Source organism: Cynoglossus semilaevis, chromosome 11, assembly GCF_000523025.1.
Source record: "Cynoglossus semilaevis isolate Cse_v1.0 chromosome 11, Cse_v1.0, whole genome shotgun sequence".
NCBI lineage: Eukaryota > Metazoa > Chordata > Actinopteri > Pleuronectiformes > Cynoglossidae > Cynoglossus > Cynoglossus semilaevis.
The window spans coordinates 5,196,457-5,207,353 of record NC_024317.1 but is presented as its reverse complement, the minus strand read 5'-3'; the positions used below and the strand labels follow the sequence as shown (position 1 = coordinate 5,207,353).

The 10,897-nt window shown below is 40.4% G+C and overlaps 1 protein-coding gene across 1 annotated transcript; it reads right to left on the bottom strand.

Moving 5' to 3' along the window:
* Positions 1-1,067: 1,067 nt before the first annotated feature.
* Positions 1,068-7,717, bottom strand: il10 (interleukin 10). The gene is made up of 5 exons (XM_008320172.3): positions 6,040-7,717; positions 5,766-5,825; positions 5,485-5,646; positions 4,933-4,995; positions 1,068-4,842 (listed from the first exon to the last, which is right to left on the bottom strand). The coding sequence occupies exons 1-5, from the start codon at positions 6,274-6,276 to the stop codon at positions 4,732-4,734; spliced, it is 633 nt and encodes a 210-aa protein (XP_008318394.2). The 5' UTR covers positions 6,277-7,717; the 3' UTR covers positions 1,068-4,731.
* Between the last annotated feature and the right edge of the window lie 3,180 nt (positions 7,718-10,897).

Below are 10,897 nucleotides of genomic sequence, written 5' to 3'. Positions count from 1 at the left end.
CCCCCCAGCCCCGCTCCATCTCACTGTTAGTACTGGTCCAGTAGAGTTGATCAGTGATGGGACTGGGTTTGTCTGTCAGTTCAGTTTGTCCTTGTAAATGTTGAACAGGAGCCTATGCACTCACACATTTATACATTTACCCTTTATTTTTCCAGTACATAATGTTGAAGCATAGAAGGACGGTCGCTCTCAGAACCGAACCGACTCATTCCCGTCGTTCATGTAGCTCAGCAGAGACACAGAGATGGAATAAACTGTATTTTTACATGGATTTTATGGTCATTTTAGCGTAGGCCTTACTGAGTGTTAAACTCAGCAGTTGATTTTACTCCCTACAATTAGACTTTTACCAATGTTATGCTGTAGAACCTATTACCTAACATTGCCTGATTGTATTCCAGGTCAATGCTATGCAGATGTGTTTGTCAGCTTGAATGTTGCCTTTTTGATGGTGTTACTTGTTGAGCAAAGATAGGAGGGGGGGTTTGTCTCTTCATGCAAGCAGTGGCGCCCTCTAGAGAGTACAAGTTTCAGACCGGTCTTGGTAAAGCTGTTCATGGTTGTACCAGCTCTTGGTTCATCTCCACTGTATTTCACACCTCCGGGAGAGTGAGCAGAACTTACCGAGGAGCTGCTGCTTTTACCTTAGCAGAATCTGAATTACCACCAGCAAACTCTTCACGTTCACCCAGGGTATCACCAATGGTTCCTCTCATAGACTATATGCAGGAAAATGATGTTGCCATAAGGTGTCCATTCAATGCCGCAAGACATACATATGACAATAAGTCACCAGGGTGACTTTGGACCAGGTGTTCCAGTGGGATGGTCCACCTTGTTGTTTTATTCTTACGTGCCATCAGCTGCCCTGCTTTCCAGCTGTTGTCTTCTAAATGGGTCATTAAAAAAAACAGCCATCCAAAATCATCATCTTCTTCTTTTCGCCTATGGTCATTTCTTATAGACGGAGATCACACACGGGAGTGTGGGAAATGATCGTCACTTTTGTCAGTTTGGTCTTCTGTAAAATCACAAGCACATTGCCTGTCGTCGCACACCTACACATCTCTCACTTTAAAGATGTTCATTGAATGTTTGTGGGAAATGTTCACAATGTTTTTTTGTTTTTTTTTTCCTTTAATCACTCTGTATTAGAAGCACACATTTTTCTTCCCTACATTCTTTGTTCATCTTCACTTGCCGTACTTTTTGCTTCAGCTTTGGATTAAAAAACATAAAGCACAACCCTGGCCATGTTTTAGTTATTATTTTTTTAATATTTTTTTTTCTAATGAATTTAAATGCTAATGAGCCAGTTTGTGCTTCTGCTGGTTGAAGACCTGAGGGCGGCTTTGTGTTACCGTGGCAACGGTTGAGTGCAGAATTATTATAATCCTCATGATGTTGGAGCGGCTTTTAAGATTTTGGCAGATAATAAAACGTCTAGTCAGTCGTCAGAACTCAAGAGGTGGAAGTTCATGTACTAAAAGTCTATTTTGCCCAATATGTCCCGTATATGGTGTTCCTCCTTATTTTATTTAACACATTTCCTGAATGGGGGACAAATAAAGGTGGTCTCAAATAAACAATAAATGTTTAGAAATTATAAAGAACTACCATTAACTGTGTTGAGTATTAAATTAGTCATTTTAAGAAAAAAGACACAAAGATTAATATATTGTTTCCCTCTTTTTTTTCATGCTTCAGCTCAGCTAGTTTCAAACTTGGGGTTTTTGGGACGGCTCCGGACCCGTGACTTTGACAAAGACTCATCTTGTGACAAGTGTCATGTTTGCAACTATGAGTGACTTCTGGAATATACGCATTTGTGTAGTGAGCTGCCTGGGGTCTTTGTCATCACAGATATTTCCCAACTGCAGTGTATTTAGACCGGTTTTCTGCAGATATGTGATTTCTCTCCAGGTGCGGTTTAGACACTGCCACTTGTCTTCAAGTTTTGAGTGCAACGAAACCCCCAGTCATCTCGCTCTGCCTCGTTTCAATAAGAGACTGATGAAACACAATGAAATGAATGCATTATCCTGTGAATAACAGTAAACTTTTTTTTACTGTCGACAGGTGTTCCTGCACCGTCTTGTTCTTAAGGTATTTTATGGCTTTCGAGAACATTTTTGCTAAAGTAAAGCCCAGGTAGCGTCGCCTTGTCCAAAAGGGTAGCAGTGTATCTTCAGTAATAGGGTTCCATGGGATTTCCATGCGCATTCAGCAGTGGTTTCCACACCAGTCCATTACTGTACCTTTCAACACGGTTTAGAGGTGAGGCCTTTACATCCTGATCCAAAATTCCCTTAAAATAAATGAGGGCTAAAGGGCCACATGGTAGAAAATTATTTTACAGCAAGGAGGTCACTAGTTTGCTGGTTCAATCCCCGGACAACCTGTCTGTATGGAGTTTTCGTATTGTGTGTGGGTTTTCGGGGGGTTTTCCAGTTTCCCTCCACAGCCCAGAACCATGCTCATTTGGCCTTGTATGTGGCCCTATGGTGGACTGTCCAGGGGGTCCCTGCCCTCCCCCCATTGATTTGGAATTTGCTCTAGCCCCTCTAGGGATTAAGCAGTGGATCGTGACTGACTGAATGAGGAAATGAATATCAGATCAGAGTGGTGACAGGCCTGTAGTCTACACCAGCAGTACCCAAACTGCTGATGCAGTCCCCCAATATAACCCCCCCCCCAAAAAAAAAAAGTTTAAAAAATATATATAAACGTCTTTATTGTGTGGAAATTTCTTATTCCGTGCTCCCCCTAGTGGCAACTGGAGCACCCCCAGGAGTGCAGCTTAATTTGGGAATCCCTGGTCTATATGATCATGTGCTGGGAAACATTGTTTCAAAGATACTTGAGCAGAATAAAATAAAATAAATAAATACATTTGTACTACATTGATCCCATATTTGGGAAACTGTTGTGTTAGCAGCAGATACGCGACCCACCTGAGGGTCACGACCTAGTCTTTGGGAGACAATGTCTCTTTTATAATTGAACTTCTTCTAAACTTTAAAAATCTGAAATGTCAAACAAAAGGGTTTTAGTTTAAAAAAAAACAAAACTATCCACAGATATTAAATAAAGCCAAAGAAACCCTTCTGGAAAAGGGGTCTGTATTTAAGAGGCAGCAGGAAGAACCGTGCACGTGATGTTAAAGACCACCAGCTGCGCTGTAGGTGTGCTGAACTTTCCACTTTTGTTATCACTCTTGAAAATAAAAACAAAGTGTGAAACTTGAAGGCATTGTTTTGGCACACCAATACCTTTTTGTGACAAAGGTGTGAATTCACGTCGAGGCTTCTCAGCTCGACGTGGTGTCGCGGAGTGTAGTTTTTGAAGTGGGTTGCCACCTTGACTCAGACAAAAACGTGCATCCTCTCTGACGGAGCCGAGATAGCAGCAGTGAGATGCCACACCTCAGCAAGAAAGCCGCGGCTCCGAGCCACCAACAGAGATGGCTTCAGATGACATGAAATGGAAACAGTGTTGCTGTCACTGAGACATGTGCTGGAATTCAAACTCCTTCCTGTCAAGTACAGCTCTCTGTACATGTTGTGGTTGTTGTGGTGGCTTTGATTTTTCCCCCTCTCTGCACTTGTGATTACTTTTGAGCTGATTATGTTAAAAAGCTGCCTTTTTTTGTAAAGAACGTTCTTCTAAGAAAACTGCCAGCGGGGGATTGAGCCGGAATTATTGTTTGATCACAAAAGTGATGAGATCCTCTGTTACAGAATATACAGAAACATACATACACACACACACATATATATGTGTGTGTGTGTGTATACGTACTGCCAATTTGTGATATCTGTAAGAAAATATATAAGAATGAATTGGAAAATGGTAAAAAAAAAAAAAGGTGAATGAGCACCAAACAAACATTTTTTCTCACCCTCACCCCCAAAACCAAGGCTCTCTCAGTAGCTACAGTCAGTCATAACAGTCAGACAGGTCAGGCTGCCAGGTCAGACAGGTGATTCAAAACCAAAGTGTGTTTATGAGCCGTACGACGAGGAGCGGTATGAGCCTGAGGGCAGTGGATTCTTCAGAAAATCCTGATTAATGTTGAGCAGTGGCTTCGTTAAATAAATACAGGTCCCGACAGGCACACGTGTGACTCCTTTAACCTTGTTTCTGTTTGACTGTGAGAACATGAGCTACGACACATGTGCCACGGCTGTAAAGCCGGCTCTTTACTTACTTATTTACTGTAAGTTTATACACAGCAATGCCGCTTCTGGTAAGTGATGTGATATAGGTCATGTTTGAGGTTAGAGCATCAGCCTATTGAGTTTACACTCAACACTTTTGAGTTCCCCTCATATATTGTACTGCAGTACTGCAGGATGTAATGCACATTCTTCTCACATCTCCTAAAAAATGACACGTTAGCTGCTGGCACGTCACAAAATTCACTTCAGGAGTAAATACTGTTTGGTTTTCATGAAAAAAATATTTATTAGATTTCAACAGTAAAGAAAAACAAACACTTCCAAACTTAAATAAATAACATAATACATACAATAAATAAAAAAAAAAAAGATTTAAAGATGTAGGTTGTTTTATATTGACTCAATATGATCCATTTTTTACTTGTCCCCAGGACAAATAATGAGACAGTTGTAATAAAAAAAAAAATCAGTTCAGCCAGCTGAGACAAATAAAAATGACATCTAATAACGTTTACATTCAGTTTCATAATTTATCAGGGTCAGCGTGTGTTCAGGCAGAGGTCACTCGCGTTCTTTGACGTTTTGAGGCGAGGTATTTCTCAATGTAGTTAAACAGAAGGTCCAGCTCGCCCATGGCCTTGAATAGACCTTTACTCTCCATCTGTGGACAAGCAGAGGTTACAGTGAATGCCTATACACACACACGTGGATTCAGTACGTGTGCACAGTCAAGTGTGGCGCCGGCACTCACCTGAGTGTAGCTAGAGTTTAGGTCTTTGATGTCAAAGGGTTTCTTGCATGAAAAGTAGTTTCTCTGTAGAAAAATAACAATAAAAACATTAAAAAACAGTAAAAAAAAAGTCAGCGTTAGCACAGAGGTTGTTGGAGTTCGGCTTCTGTGACTGCTGTTGCTGTGAAACCCAGTCCTTCTGTTTTGGCTGCGATGTGTGCTCCTTGAATCTGTTGGTTTTCTCTTCCTCTTTTGTTGAGAAAGTGGAAGATACCCAGTACTGTACACTGCTTCAGACTAATAGCTACTGACGAAAGCAATATTATGAGCTGTCCTGTGAGCCGTCACTGAATTCCTCTTTGCGACAGCTATGAGTGCACGTCAGGAACAACTAGCAATGAAGCATCTGAGCTGAACGTGGAAGTGGTTTCAAAGGGTTGTCAGAGGCTAGACTAGACGTCAAGAAAATTCCGGTGGGGAATGGTGTAGATGTAATGCACCGAAGCCTTCCAACAACAACTGCTGTGTACTTTTCCCTGCATCTTCTTCAGTAAAAACACGTGGATTACTCACACATTTGTGGACGTCGTCCTTGAGCTCGTCAAAGATCTGTAGTATTGACTCCACATGAGGCTTCAGGTCTATATTGTCCGTCACCTGGGACATAGCTCTCGGCAGCACTTCGCTGAGGTAGAAGTTCAGAATGGTGTCCATAACATGGCAGGCAAATGGGCTCTGTTTGGGAAGGAACAGCAATTGTGTCACAAGTTGTGTAAGATTTTTAGTTTAGTGCATGATTTTTTTTCCCATTTGTAATCAGGAAATATAGAGTTAAAATGATATGGGAAACTCACATTGAAAGAGTCCTCGATGCTGTGGTCCAGGAGAACAGAGTCCAAATCATTGTTTGCTTCCTGCAACAGAAGGAGGTTGAGCTCAGTGACTGAGAATGTGAGCAGACACTGTGGTGAGAACTGCAACATCACTGAGAATGTGAGCAGACACTGTGGTGAGATCTGCAACATCACTTGGCGGCACACCACAGAGTTGATGCTGTTTATCTTCACCAAATGATGCTGCACTTTAGCTCCAGTCAACCTGCAGAGTGAGTGATCTGCTGCTACTCACATAATAGTCCCGTATCTGTAAATAGCTCTGCCTGAGCTTCTTCAGCCGGACGGGGAAACCCTCCACAAATCGACAACACTGGTTGGTGCACATGGGTCCGCTCAGTGCCCAGCTGAAGAGAGACAGGAGACCCAGGACGATGGCGAGGAGCGACTGCGGAGACATGATGGATGCACGAGCTGCCAAAAGTCTAGAGAGAGTCTGGAAAGTCTTCTTGGTGTGTGATCTTGGACTCATGGTGTTGTAGATTTATAGGCAAGTTTAGGGTGGAGACTAACTGGAAGAGAAAGAGTTAAAAAGATTTATTCTAAAAAAAGGTTGGGTGGGGGGGATTTTCCCCACACGATAATTCAACATATACGTGACTCCTCCCATATAGGCTTGGTATGAATTTAAGGTTTAAAGGGGAAAATGGAATGTCGTCAATGTGTCAGCGTTTTAAGATTGCATCATTTTCATAATTTTCACCTAGCTGTGAATGACATCGTATTCTTCCATGACCTCAAATCAGAGCAGAAGAAATGTATGTATGTGACACACAGTTGTAACAGTTTTTATACAAAAACCTCAGAATAAGCATTTTTTACACTGAGAGGAAATTTAAATTATGCAAAAAAGAAAAAAAAAAAGAAAAAGGAACATCAGAGTCAGACTGAAGCAGGCTCAGATTACACAGCCTTCATTCCATTATCACGACTAATGACGACATCAATATTTAATAACGATATATATTAATAACAATTTAGGTGTGTTAAATAGATAAGTCTCAATTCTTAAAAAAACTGAAAAAAATAATGTCTTGTTTAAAACACGTTATTGAAACATGAAATAATAATATTAATAAGCAATAATAACAGTAATAAGGATAGATAGATAGATGGATGATAAGTAATGACAGCAAGAATATAATTCTGACATTAATATTTTTTATTTATATGTGTGTATGTATTTTTATGTCTATCAATATGTTGTAGTAATATATAATAATATATGATACATTTTAATGATGGAAACATTTTTATAGTTCTGTCCTTTTAGACTGCCATTAAAATGCAATAACACTATGAATATGTAGTAACAACACTTTAATAACTGTCCGTCTGTGGTTCGTCAACAGACCGGTTTTAATGCCACTCCCACTGACAGAGAATCACAGCGAAAATATCCTCCTGTCTGTCGACTTGCAATAACAGGAAACTTTGCCAGTGTCACAACCTGTGGTTTGAGGTCTGCATGTTGGAGGGTTACAAAATATTTCTGACATGATTGACAGGTGACGTTGCTCACAGGAGTCACGGTGATCTCTCGAGAGATTCCATCACGTAAAGCACACACCACAGCAGGCACAAGAAACGATGTGGGCAATGAAACGTCTGACTCTGCAAAGAGAAGTGCTGAGGGATTGGTGGTGGCGGCAGCCTGCAGGGTATTTTCAGGAAATCTTCCATCCGTGCTTCATGGCCCTCTCAAAATTATTTTATTTCACCGTTTTGAAAAGTTGGTATTTTGGGATACTTTGTCACTGACTTGCATCAGTGCAGGACCTGTCAGGTGGTTTGTCACCAAAATCAGCCTCCAACCAGTTTGTGATAAAGCAGATTAGCCAAACATTTTCACAAGAAGAACGTCAGTTTTGTTCACTGATGGTGTTTCTGTGCTGTGGGAGTTCCAACCACATGCAGGGAGTTGCAATTATTCACTCTAAATTTACTTTAGGTGTAAATGTGGGTGTTAACGGTTGGTTGTCTCTCTATGGTCTTTTTTTCCCCCTACTTTATATAAATATGTTTATTTACACACATTTTAACGACTTCTCTTTTTCTGTTTTGCTTTTTTAAGAGGTGGCTCATTTTTACAGCAGTTGTTATTTTCTGTAAACTTAAAATAAGAAAAAAAACCTCTCTCTCTCTGTCTCTCTCGCTCTCTCTCTATATATATATATAGATAAGCCAGTGCCAATAAAAAAATGCTAAGAAAAGCAGGTGTTGGGTAATTAACGAGAGGTCAAGACCTAAAAAAAAAAGTTGCTTAATTTGTCCGTAAAAATCTGAGAGTTGCAAAATCGACACTTTGGAATTTCACTTTGTACTAAACTGCCTCTGAACTGTTGTGCAAAAACAAGGTTATTTCAGATCCATGTGCAGATGTGTGCTGCCAAAAATTGAAATAAGAGAAGATGTTAAAATATGTTAAAATAATGAAAGAAAAAAATGGGTGAGTCCTACTGGGCTATACTGACCTCTCATCCACACCTTAACCCTTTGCCCCCTCACGCACCCACCCCACTTTATTTTGGTTTTAGGTGTGGTCACCCCTCTGTTCTGACCCTCAGCCTCATACTAGAAACTCCCCAGCAGTTGATTAGAACTGAAAGACCTCCCCGCCCCGTTGGCCTTGACGTACTTTTAGACCAGATTAATTCGATTATATTTTGTTGAGTCTGCGTTATGTGACGAAGTGACAAAAATTTACTGTTCCTTCCATATTTTTCCAATAACTTTTCAAAATTTCACATTCATAAAAAAAAAAAAAAAAAAACCTTGTGAAAGCTGAATGAGTCACATGGGAAACTCATTACCTTACATGTGTGGGTGCAGGTGTGCCTGCATGGGTGCATGTCCTGCTTGTGTGTGTAGTTTCATTTACTCACTTAATATAAAATGTTAACTTTTTTACTGTTTCAGCGTAGATTTGAGTAAAGATGTTTCAAAGACGGTGACTTTGATATTAAATCTAGCATAAAGGACATTTTTATAGATTTTTTTTTTCTCAAAGCCAGAACTCATAAACCAAAGTAACAGATGAAAAAAAACAAAACAGAAACTGCTGAGTAAATAAAAAGTGCTGTCACACTTGGTGAAGGCTAAGGAGGGACATGTTCACAGAAATGAAGTTTCATGACAGCGTGAAGAGTCAGCCGGAGATGTGTGAGCTGTCACTAATGCAGTCTATTTTAGGACGTGGAATACATTTCTTGGCTTTCTAGAAAGTGCCCATGACTGTGATGTGGTACATCACAAGTTTCTTATGCAACCATGTAATCATCCATGTTATCACCCTGATTAGATTCTGTATAACATACAAAACTGTTTCCAGGTTTTTTTGCGGTATGGGAAACTGTGTTGAATATCAACTTTGCTGTATCTTTGCTGTCACTGCCGATCACATGACGAAGAGTCTTGGAGGCGGAAGTAGCAGAAGTTCTAGTTTCAGGTTGAACACTCGAAGAACACTGAGTTTTTTATTGTTTTCTTTTTATTTCACATGTTTGTTATTATTACACCGACAGCTGCTAGAGGGCAGTCTAGCTGGCTGGGGCGCCTTATAATCCGAAAACGATACGATACTCACACTCCATTTGACGACTGTGTCAATCACCTTGTCAACCCTATTGCCCCTGTAAGCTAGGGGCAATACGATGAAACAAACGCTTCTTCAAACACAGTGTGAGCAAATAACAGTTTGTGTTACAGCAATGATTATGTGGTTTTACAGGGTTAGCGGCTAGCTTGCCTGCCTTGACTGCTGTGACCAGAGAGTCCTAGGTTTGATTCCCGGAAGAACCACATATCCATAATGGAGTCTCCTGAGTTACATTTATCCATTGTGGGAGGAATAAGGGAATACATTCTTCTTATTATTATTATTATTGTTGTTGTTGAATGGACCGGTGGACATTAATCACATTCTGCCCATGTGATAAATGTGCTAAATATTATAATCTAAGTAAATCCACAATCCATAGGGGACAACGGAGGTAATGACAAAAAGGAAACAGGAGTGGTTAGCTCAACTTTTTGTAACCCTTGGACGTCATGTGTAAGTTATCGTCATGTCACTAATTCATAATTCATGATGTTCTTCTAGGAAACATGGTCATACCGCAGTAGTCTCACACACTTCTTGAATCAGCGCAGTCTTATCTGACACATTTCCTCTTTACATCGGTGAGTAATTGTAACAATTAACGCTATGATGGAGCGATAAGTAGGCACGTTGGGCCCCAGCAATTTTCTGCTGTCACTCCTCCGACCCTTGCACCTCTTCAGCTCAGTTTCTGGTTACACGAAAATGCGTCGTCGGCCACTGCATCTGATTCATATTTACTGGATTTGGAGAAAACATTTCCGTCCCCAAGGAGGAGCATGAAAGAAAATAGCTGAGAACCACAGGTTTAGACCACTTGGTTGGACACACAGTTTGTTCGTTTCAGAGTAAACACACCGTGTGACTTTGTGTATATGCACTTGCAAGTTCTCACCTTTAGAGGAAATGATCCTGCGTTTACCTGTAGGTTCACCACATTTACCTTTCACTTTCACATCAGGCGCCAGGTGGCTGCCATTTTTGCGTCTTGCGTCAAGATGATAAAAGCTGATAAAATATGAGCCAACAGATGGTGTGAAACAGAACCTGACAGTCAGATGTGTTTGTCTCACAGTTGCACATTATCTGGAATAATTTGACCTCCGAAGATTTCTCAGCACTCAAGTAAATGATCTGCTTTAACCTCTGGCCTATGACAACCGTATACCATGAGGTCAATCTTAACGTACAACTGTAAAAGGAAATGTCCATATTTGAAACGTAGGAATAAAAACATTCCAATGTGACTTCTTTAGAAACATTAGTGTTTCTTCAGAGCTGAACAACAGCATAGTATTACTGGACACCTGCATACCTCCACTGAATGACTGTATTCCTGGTAATGAAACATAGACATTCATTTCTATCTTTCCTTCTTTCTTTCCTTCTTTCTTTCCTTCTTTCTTTCCTTCTTTCTTTCCTTCTTTCTTTCCTTCTTTCTTTCCTTCTTTCTTTCCTTCTTTCTTTCCTTCTTTCTTTCCTTCTTTCTTTC